General features: G+C 39.7%; 1 protein-coding gene across 1 annotated transcript; it reads right to left on the bottom strand.

Annotated features, from left to right (window-relative positions):
- Positions 1–90: 90 nt before the first annotated feature.
- LOC113039351 (GTPase IMAP family member 7-like) lies at positions 91–2205 on the bottom strand. Its single transcript, XM_026197250.1, has 2 exons — positions 2172–2205; positions 91–932 (listed from the first exon to the last, which is right to left on the bottom strand). The coding sequence occupies exons 1-2, from the start codon at positions 2203–2205 to the stop codon at positions 91–93; spliced, it is 876 nt and encodes a 291-aa protein (XP_026053035.1).
- Positions 2206–11091: the final 8886 nt, after the last annotated feature.

Below are 11091 nucleotides of genomic sequence, written 5' to 3'. Positions count from 1 at the left end.
TTATTTACAATGGGTTATGTATCTTCTTATCTACCCTTCTGCATAAGCCTTTTAAGCCTGAGAATATAATTCCCAGGGTTTGCTTTAAAATTAGACTGTGAGTTTTTTCAACTTGTAAATGATCTTAATTAGTTTATTCTCATTAGTATAAGTCTGTTCTGCCTTCAGTCTGAACTCTCGAAGCTGTGCATCGTAATAACGCTTGTACTCGATCAGTCTTTCCTCCAGCTTCTGCTTCTCTGCAGCAAACGTGGCCTCCAGCTCTCTTTTTTTCTCTAGTAATTTGTTCTCATATTCTCGTCTCAGTTCGTCTTCTTTAGTTCTCAGCATGAGCTCCATGTCGCGGTATGTTTCACTGGTGTAATATTCACCTCCATTAGCTGCGACCATGGAGTCTATCTTCTCCAGCAGCTCCACAACCTGATTACGATCCTCCATGTGTTTATTGTTGAAGACGTGATATCTTCCCCCACAGCGTCTCAGGATTTCTTTCAGGTCCTCACTGGCTTTACTGATGTGTTCCTCAATAGAGCGTTTCAGTTTATCACCGTGAGTGAAGAGGACGATTGTGTGTTTATCTGATTCTTCAAATATGGCTCTGACCTTCTCCACGGAGAGTTTCTCCTCTTCAGTAAATGAGCCAAACTGAATGACCAGGAGGATGGCGTGAGGTCCAGGTGCCGTCATATTTATACACTTACTGATCTCCTGTTTCAGAAGCTTTTCCTCTGAAATATCTGTGTCAAACATGCCTGGTGTATCTACCAGAGTGATTTCTCTCCCTGCCACATTTTCAGTCACTTTGCCACACTCTTTGGTTACAGATGAACCACTTTTTAAAGCTGTGAAGGCACTCCTGCCCAGGATGGTGTTTCCGGAGGAGCTTTTCCCTGCTCCAGTGATTCCCACCAACACCAGCCTTCTCTGTGACACTGAAACAGTGAGAGGATATGGTCATGAGCATACAAATGAAACATGACTGACTGAACAGTACATTCAAGTAAGCAAATGCCAATATTGTGAACATTCGTATGTGTATACTTACAAGTTGGACAATTTAATTCAAAGCTTCCCTTTCGAGCTACAAAAAAAAAAAGTAAAAAAAAAAAAAAATTAATTCTGGTTCATTCTTGATTTTTGTTTGTAGTAGTTTGGCAGAACAATGTCAGATCTCGTCAAACTTCAATCTAGTATTCATTTTAATATCAGACATTAGATTGAGCTCAGATCCACTAATAGTGACACTTACATCTAACAACAATCAGTACTTGGTCTGCAGTACATTTCTGAACCATTTCATGTTTTATCCCTGTGTAGTAATTGGTTTCACACATTGACGAATAAAGATGAATTGCACTTGAGTCATCAGAGATTTAATTATTGTTCTGCAGACAAAATATACTTTCACTATTTCATAGCTCAGGTCACTAGAGACCCTATAAACTTTTACCGTTTGATATTTCTGTACACTTTTACGGTCATGTGACCATCATTTCTGCCAGACTGTGAAAAGGAGAAACCCATTTACTCTAAAAACTGGTTTTGGCTTGTCAACATAACAGATGTAATAGATGTTACATCAAAGCAAATTCATCTGAGCCTAATCATATTTATGATGCATATTGGTGACTTTTCTTTTCCAAAATGGAAGCTATAGGGTAAAATGAGCCAGCATCTTAACTTACTCTACAATAAGGCACCTAATATTTCTTAAGTATAAACTAGTATAATTTCAATACAATACTATCCAACTGGATATAAATCAGTGAACACATCTTTACTGTAGATGTAGCCCGTTTTCAAGTCAAGTCACCTTTATTTATATAGCGCTTTAAACAAAATACATTGCGTCAAAGCAGCTGAACAACATTCATTAGGAAAACAGTGTGTCAATAATGCAGAATGATAGTTAAAGACAGTTCATCACTGAATTCAGCGATGTCATCATCTCAATTCAGTTTAAATGGTATCTGTGCAATTATTTGCAATCAAGTCAACGATATCGCTGTTTTCAGAAGTAAACACTTTACATAACGCTTGCGCGTCAAATCAAAAGTAAAACAAAACGGATATTCTGTGTTTAAACATCTGCATGACCAAATTAGATTAGACAAATTATTGTCAGTATTATTATGACCAAAAATGATCTTAAAATAAAAACAAAAAGGTACCTTTTCCCTCTTTTGTAGCGCTTCTGGACGCCATGGTGCAAAACAAGTGGCGAATTCGTCCAAATTTGGGACGTGTCTTCAAGCTCCGACAGGTATTCTGAAATATTTTGGTGTCGCTGGGCGGAGTAAACATGAATATTCATGAGATTTCTGTTTCGCGTTAAAGCCACTCTGAAAATATATTCACCGGATCACAAAGACTTTTCAACAATGTAATTATGTTTCAGCTTCAAACGAAATTAAGCTTTTGATATAATCGTTCGTTTGTGCACAAAATATTATAATTTGTGTTATGTTTATTGAACGATTACAGCCACTGATTTGCCACAGTAATGGTTACCACACGCAACAAATAATGGACCGACAACTGTTAAATATTTTCTTATATTTCTCTGTATGATAACTTTTGATAAGTATGAAAGCCTATATATGGTGGCGTAATAAAACTTGCTCACTGAATGTAAGGTGAGAAGTAAAGAACAATATGAAGACTTATGAAGTCATTTTATACAATTAGTAAAATAAACTAATAAACTAAGTTTTCAAAAAAAAAAAATTCTTTAATTAAAAAATATTTTTTATGAACAGAAATGTTTCCAGAGTGTGCCATGGAAGTGACAGCCGATAACCAGATGGCAGTTCATGTGAAACATGCTACTTGCACTTTACCTTTTATTTTCCCTTGTTTGCAGAAGCACTACTTGAGTTGACTTGAGGCTTGAATATCCTGTTATATATGAGGCCACAATTGCACACATACATTGAGACATGCACAGCAAATTCATCATTGTAAATTCAACTTTTATAGAGTTAAAATCAACTCTAAGTAAGTGCACATTGTCCCAATATTTTATTAGTTAAATTAACACTTTTAAAAGTGTTATTAGTTTTACAATAGGACAGAGTTAGCTTATATCTACACTGTAAAACATCTATGGTCCACACAACAGGGAGTTAGTTTTTCTTTAATACACAAGTAAAGAGTCACACACTCTTAAGAAGTATTTTAACTTTTAACTCTTAAGATGTATTTTAACTCCAGTGTAAGGAGTTGAAATTTCTGTCCTCCAACCAGGTTAAATTATGAAAAATTGACAGTAACTGTTTACTTAAATATTAAATATATAAATGACATCATTCAAAACAGGGGTGGATGTGTTATGATGTGGTGGGCTGCTGTGGGCCAGAAAGTCCAGGGCCACTTTTTGGTCCCAGTCCCCTGGGTTTACCCCACTAGACCAGTGATTCCATCACTCATGCTATCTGGAAAATAATCTGGATTTAATTCAACTCAGTCGGTCAACACAGCATATGACAATGGATTACTGTGTGTTTGTTTTCGCTGAAACGTGGCTAAAGGACAACATCCTGGACTCTGCTATTCAGCTACATGGACCTGCCTGCTATCGAGTGGACAGAGATACAGCTCTGTCTGGTAAGGCTCACAGGAGTGGCTTGTGTGTTTAGGTCAGCAAAGAGTGGCGTAATAATGCAGTGGTAGTGTCAAAACACTGTTCATCGCTGGTGGAGTTTATGTTTGTGAAGTGTCGACCGTTCTATCTGCCGTGGGAGTTCACTGAGCCATTGTTACTGTCGCAGTCTACATTCCCCTGTGTGCTAATGTGAAGGACGCGCTTCGCGAGTTGTACAGCACCATCAGCGAATAACCAACAAATAACCCCCATGGCTTTTTCATAATAGCCAGCGAATTCAACCATGCAAACTTAAAGACAGTTTTACCAAAGTTCTACCAACATGTGAACTTTGGAACAAGGGGAAAAACACACTGGACTTTGTCTACACAACAGAAAAGAACGCGTACAAGACTATACCCCGGCCCCCACCGCAAGTACTCAGATCACATCTCTGTTATGATAATTCCAGCATACAGACCACTTCTGAAACTCGCCAAACCAGTTCAAAAACTCATCACAGTTTGGCCAGATGATGCTACCTCAACACTACAGGACTGCTTTCAGTGCACAGACTGGAACATGTTTAAAGAGGCAGGCACCTACAACAACCTCACAGACCTGCAGGAGTACACTGAAACTGTGACTGCTTACATCAAAAAGTGCATTGATGATGTGACAGTTACCAAGACCATCACCACACGTGCAAACCAGTAGCCATGGATGACAGCAGAGGTTCATGTGTTGCTAAAGACCAGAGATGATGCATTCAGATCATAAGATAAAGTAGCCCTATGCTTCACAGCTGACAGATGTCCTAACAGATATCTTCAACACCTCGCTGAGCCAGGCAGTCGTCCCCACATGTCTCAAATCCACAACCATCATACCGGTACCAAATAAATCACCTGTGTCCTGTTCAAATGACTACCGTCCCATAGCACTGACCCCAATCATGATTAAGTGCTTTGAGAGGTTAGTTATGGACATAAAAACCAGCCTCCCCAACACACTTGATCCGCTCCAGTTTGCATACCGTCCAAACCTCACTACAGACAATGCAACTTCCTCCACCCTCCACCTGGCCCTTACCCACCTAGAGAATAAAGATTCCTGTCAGAATGCTGTTCATCAACCTCAGCTCAGCATTCAGTACAATAATCACACAACAGCTCATTAAGAACCTAAACCTGCTGGGCCTTAACAGTTCCCTTTGTAACTGGATACTGAACTCTCTAACTGGAAAACCTCATTCAGTCCGTGTCAGCCACAACACATCTAGCACTACCAAACTGGACACAGGTGCCCCACAAGGCTGTGTGTTCAGCACCCAGCTCTTCACACTGCTGACCTACGACTGCACTGCCAAGTTCAGCTCCAACCACATCATCAAGTTTGCAGATGACACAACGGTGGTAGGTCTCATCAGCAATCAGCAAGGACCCCCAACATCCTGTTACTCTGCAACAAGGCACAACAGCACCTACACGTTATCCGCTGGCTAAAAAGAGCAAGTCCCCCTCCACCCAGCCTCACCACATTCTACACAGGAACCATAGAGAGTGTGCTGACCAGCTGCATCACTGTCTGGTACGGGAACTGAAGTGTAGCAGACCGCAAGACCCTACAGTGGACAGTGAACACAGCTGCAAGGATCATCTGTGCCCCTGTCCCCTCCATCCTGGACATTTTCCTTACATGATGCTCCAGCAAAGCCAGCAGTATCATGAAGGACCTCACCCATCCCTCCCACAATCTCTTCCAGCTCCTACCATCAGGAAGACAGTACTGGAGCATCAGAGCACACTCCGCCAAAATGCTCAACAGCTTTTTCCCTCAGGCTGTGTACGAGCCCTGAACTCAAACCACCCCACCCTCCTCTGAAACCCCACACAAACTCCCTGAAACATGGACCATCACACCTCCTCCACCAACCAAACCTTACCACATCACAGAAAAAACTCTCTGAAACTTTTTTGTGCGATCGAAGTGTGTTACAAACAGGTGAGTGTGCCTGTACAAACAACCTGTAGTAACACACTCTCCTCTATGTGCACTAGACCCTTTTCACTCAAACTGCTGTGTGTAAATAATCCCACAAAAGACTCAGTAATATGTGTATGTTTACATGCTCATGCACTACAAATCATCTTACAAATCAACTTCCCAGCCAGTTTATTGATTTAAGCTGTTTCTCTTTGCACATGTGAAGCATTCATATAGCTTGTATTTTTTATTTATGTATAAGTAAACTTTTATATATAGTATATTTATAGTCAAAATCTGTCAGGTTAAGTTAGGTTAGTTGTGTATAGGTTTATACTGTTTTACATAATTGTTGTATGTCTGTATTTATGTCGCACCGAGGTCCTGTGAGGCACGACATTTCGTTCCACTGTATGTCCAGCAGTGTTGGGAACGTTACTTTAAAAAAGTAATTAGTTACAGTTACTCACTACTTTTTCCAAAAAGTAACTGAGTTAGTAACGGAATTACTATATAATAAAAGTAACTCGTTACCAGGGAAAGTAACTATTTGCGTTACTGTAAAAAAAAAAAAAAAAAAAAAAAGTTGCTATACGTCAGAGATTTTTTTTTTTTGCAGTTTTCACAAGTCAGTTGAAATGAGTAGAACAGACAGGTGTTCGTACATAACTTTCGATATTTATTGCACGTCAACAGACAGCAAGAGTTTTATCCTGCACTTCAAGTATTATCTTTGTAAGAAAAGTGTTTTTGGCCACTAGCTTTGTAGATGCGTGTCACACATTACATGTACACATTACATGCACGCAGTGTTGGTCATCATACTTTAAAAAAGTAATTAGTTACAATTACAAATTACTTCTCCTAAAATGTAACTGAGTTAGTAACTCAGTTACCACATTGTAAAAGTAATTAGTTACTCAGCAAAGTAACTGTGACGTTATTTTTTATGTTCCATAATGCTATTATGTCATATAACATATTTAATATATAAGATGTTTGTATTAACATTTTAGAAAATAAAAAGTATTTTAGAAAAATTTGTATTTATTTGAACTCAATAGATTGCAGCCTGCCATATGATATGCATAGAAATAAAAAATTATAAAAAATAAATACTGAAAATAAAATTCAAGTGCACAATTAAGACAAATTTAAACTTGGGTAAAAAGAAAACAAAGGGAAACCTGGCCATTAGTGCAAATCTCTGTAACTGTATATTAGGCCTAACGTTACTGCACAATGAACAGAACACTATCCAACTCTTATGGTGCGTTCACACCAGATGCAAATAGAGCGTCTGGCGCGAGTGATTTTAATGTTAAGTCAATGCAAAGACGCGAATAGACAACCTCTGAAAATCGGCGAAACACATTCTTAAATAGACGCTGTCTTTATAAATAAACCGCATATTTGCGTTTAAAACAACTACATTCTCACATGAAATACTTTTAAAACTAGATTTATTTGTGCAAGTCGTGTCTGGTGTGAACACAGCATTATTAAATATTCATTACAGTAACATGTTAGCTTTTGTTGATGTGAGGTGGTTCATAAGATTTGAGTTGCTTGAGGCAGACGTGGATAAAGTCTTTTTTCCTGGGCATACCGTGCATGTTATAGAAACATTCTTTCCTTTAATTCCCGGTACTTCCAGTTCGAGAACGCCATTATCGCTGATGCCGTCATCTACCGGCTCCAGGTCTGCAGCCTCCCCATATAGCTTCTGTTTAGTGGTTGTCAGAGCGTGCAGTGAGACAGCGTGAGCAGGGCACCGCCCACCCAGCCAATCATCATCGGATTTGCAACGGTGTCAGGCAGCTGATGTGTAGCCACTAGCCAAAGCATGACACCTCGCGGTTTATTCAACCAAACTGTAGTAACGCGACACTTTACATTCTCAGTAACGATAACGCCGTTGCAATGACGGGAAAAGTAATTAATTAGATTACTCCGTTACTGAAAATGTAACTCCGTTAGTAACGCCGTTATACTTAAACGCCGTTACTCCCAACACTGCATGCACGTTCTTGCCTTTGACCACAATTAATTTGAAGTAGTGCTTATATCTTCACCTTGAAAATGCCAACTTTTCATCGGATTGCTCCTGACTCGCCATTTCTGCTGCTGCTGCGAATCCGTGTAGCTGTTGCGTGTGTGTTGTGTGTTCGTGTGTGTGTGTGTGTTTGGCGCCGCTGGCGCTGGCGCGTGTGCCGGCATGTGTGTAAAAACACTGGCGCTGATTGGCTACCAGGAAACACATGACTCTGCCTTAGCCAATCACAATCGCTTATCTCGTCATTAACCTGTGCGCTCGGATTGCATAGTTTATTAAATCAATCCATAGTAACGCACCGCATTTAACGTTCAGTAACGTTAACGGCGTTGTAACGACGGGAAAAGTAATTAGTTAGATTATCCCGTTACTGAAAAAATAACGTCGTTACCTAACGCCGTTCTTTTAAACGCCGTTATTCCAAACACTGATGTCCAGTAGCGGAATGACAATACAGCTCAACTTGAACTTGATATAACAAACACAAAGGGACTATTTACAATCAATTATGATACCTGTATTTTGAGATTACATGTAGACATTTTTTCCATGTTGCTAAAATGAGAGCAGGAAGAAGTTTGCAGGTGGAGTAGTTCAGTTTACAAAAAAATCTAAACTGTTCCTGTCGGTCCGGTCTGACAACAAATGCAGGTAAAAGATCAAGCTTGAGGCATAATTTTAACGACAAAAACAACAGCAGTTAACCATAAAGATACTCAATGACAACAATTTTAAATCCGTCTATTCGAGATACACACTGAACAAAATGATAAATGCAACTCTTTGGTTTTGCCCCCATTTCGCATGAGCTGAACTCAAAGATCTAAGACTTTTTCTGTGTACACAAAAGGCCTATTTCTCCCAAATAATGTTCACAAATCTGTCTAAATCTGTGTTAGTGAGCACTTTTTCTTTGCCGAGATAATCCATCCACCTCACAGGTGTGGCATATCAAGATGCTGATTAGACAGCATGATTATTGTACAGGTGTTCCTTAAGCTGGCCACAATAAAAGACCACTCACACACAGTTTTACTGTATCGGGGATCTGAAAACCAATCAGTATCTGGGGTCGGCATGATTTTGCCCAGTATCTGGTATGACCACCATTTGACGCAGTGCAACACATCTCCTTTACATATAATTGATCAGGTTGTTGATTGTTGCCTTTGAAACATTGGTCCACTCCTCTTCAATGGATGTGTGAAGTTGCTGGATATTGGCAGGAACTGGAACTCGATGTTGTATACGCCAATCCAGATCATCCCAAACATGCTCAATGTGTGACATGTCCAGTGAGTATGCTGGCCATGCAAGAACTGGGATGTTTTCACCTTCCAGGAATTGTGTACAGATCCTTGCAACATTGGGCTGTGCATTATCATGCTGCAACATGAGGTGATGGTCTTGGATGAATGGCAGAACAAGGCCTCAGGATCACATCACGGTATCACTGTGCATTCAAAATGCCATCATTAAAATACACCTGTGTTCATTGTCCATAACATACGCCTGTCCATACCATAACCTCACCACCACCATGGGCCACTCGATCCACAACATTGATATCAGCACGACGCCATACAAGCTGTCTGCCACCTGCCCTGTACAGTGAAACCAGGATTCATTCAGGATGACCTGCAGTCAGGTCGAAACCCTGATGAGGCCGACGAGCATGCAGATGAGCTACCATGAGACAGTTTCTGACAGTTTGTGCAGGAGTTCTTTGGTTATGCAAACAGATTTTTGCAGCAGCTGTCCGGGTGGCTGGTCTCAGATGATCTAGGAAGTGAAGATGCTGGATGTGGAGGCAGGGCCGCAGCTGGGGTTTTTGGGGCCCCGGTGCAGGCTGTACCAGTGGGCCCTGTTTGAAATTGATTCATTTGTATGTTCGTTCTATTAATTTATTTGTGCCATTTTCACCATGTTTTAGTTTATTAAAGTTTGTGTCCAGGTACAGCAACCAAATAATTAAATGTAAAATAGCACTGCATAGTCTTCACTGTAAAAATTGTATATACATTCGAACCAAAATCTATTCAGACACCTTCAACATTTCTCACATTATCACAGTTTATCTTGATAATGTCAGAAAACTTTGATAGAAAAGTATGTAATGGATTACAATCAACCAAAACTTCAGACAACTGTTAATATGACAAAATTTACACAACTATCAATACTTTGTTGACCAATTACCAAGCAATGATTAATTTTGTTCAGCCTGTGGTGTGAAAAGCTCGCATTAGCATTTCAGAAAAAAAAAAAAAAAAACACGTAAGCAAAACATGGTCAGGTCAAAGTGTCAAAGTGAAGGATTTTCAAAGATTAAAGTGTCCTGCACCTCCTATTAAAAAAAGTATATCTGCTCTCTGAATAATTGTTGGTTTGACTGGTATTGTTGCATTAATTCTTGTTGAATCTACAAAGTAATTCAGTCAAGAGCAGGGAGTGATTTTCTTTCTTTATTGTATTGGATTAACATTACATCTAGCAGCTAAATTAGGTGCGGTTAAGAGACGATGAATGCAGTACCGCCGCTCCCTACACGCAGAGTACGCAGGCTGCGTAGGGCACCAACTCCCAGGGGGTAAAAAACTCCCAGGGTAAAAAACGACACGCCATTCCCACATCCACGCTCGTTCCTCATGTTTGCGGCTAAATGCAAATGATCATAATTGATGGATGGACATTTATGCCGTGAAAATACATCAGCAATCCGGCTCAAAGAAAAGTAAAAGAAAAACGGTAAAAAAAAAAAAAAAAAAACAGGCATGAAGTTAGCTTGACAGTTGGACATACAAAATTCGCAAATCTAGGGACCGTCTCTAAAGTTACATGCTATAACATTTCTAAGGACAATAGCTTGCCAATGACTTAACAGTCATAAAAACAAATGTAAACTGATAATCTAGATGTCATCTAATGCACACCTTTTACATTTTTTAATATTCATTAAAATAAACTGTAAATCATATGTAAATTACGCTACTCCGGCTTCCGGCTTTGCTACCGTTTGGACATTCTAGCTTACTGCTCTGCGCTTTGCTTCTTATTTCTGTACTTTTCTCTGATTTTTCTAAGATTTCTACATCAGCAGATCAACACAGTGCTCAAAAAAACAGATTTTTTTGGCACAAACGCTAAAACTAAAAACTCTTTGGGACTGGAATAATACTACAAAAAGAAAACTTTTCCTCCCACTGTCAGCAGCTTACATTCCAGAGACGGGAAAACAACTGCCTACATTCAAACAGAAGAGAGAGAAAATGCCTCCTGTTGGATCTACTTGTTGCATGAACTGCTGCAAACTTCTACAAAGGATTGTGATTCTTGAAACAAAGTTACTTGCTGGACTTCCAAAACAGACGGAACACTTAGCAGACCGTCGTCATGGACCCCCTCAGCAAACAGCCGGTGAGTCCCATGAATCTTCTGAATCTCAACAGTTTATACCAAGAGTAGA

Source organism: Carassius auratus, chromosome 22 (assembly GCF_003368295.1).
Source record: "Carassius auratus strain Wakin chromosome 22, ASM336829v1, whole genome shotgun sequence".
NCBI classification, from domain to species: domain Eukaryota; kingdom Metazoa; phylum Chordata; class Actinopteri; order Cypriniformes; family Cyprinidae; genus Carassius; species Carassius auratus.
Note: the sequence above shows the minus strand (reverse complement) of the source record. Positions and strands in the feature narration are given on the sequence as shown.

Excerpts from the sequence above, each read along its gene's own strand:
- LOC113039351 (XM_026197250.1), bottom strand. The coding sequence starts at position 2,205 with ATGGCGTCCAGAAGCGCTACAAAAGAGGGAAAAG. Across the intron at positions 933-2,171 it reads CGCTACAAAAGAGGGAAAAG|TGTCACAGAGAAGGCTGGTG; the intron begins GTACCTTTTTGT and ends TCACTGTTTCAG.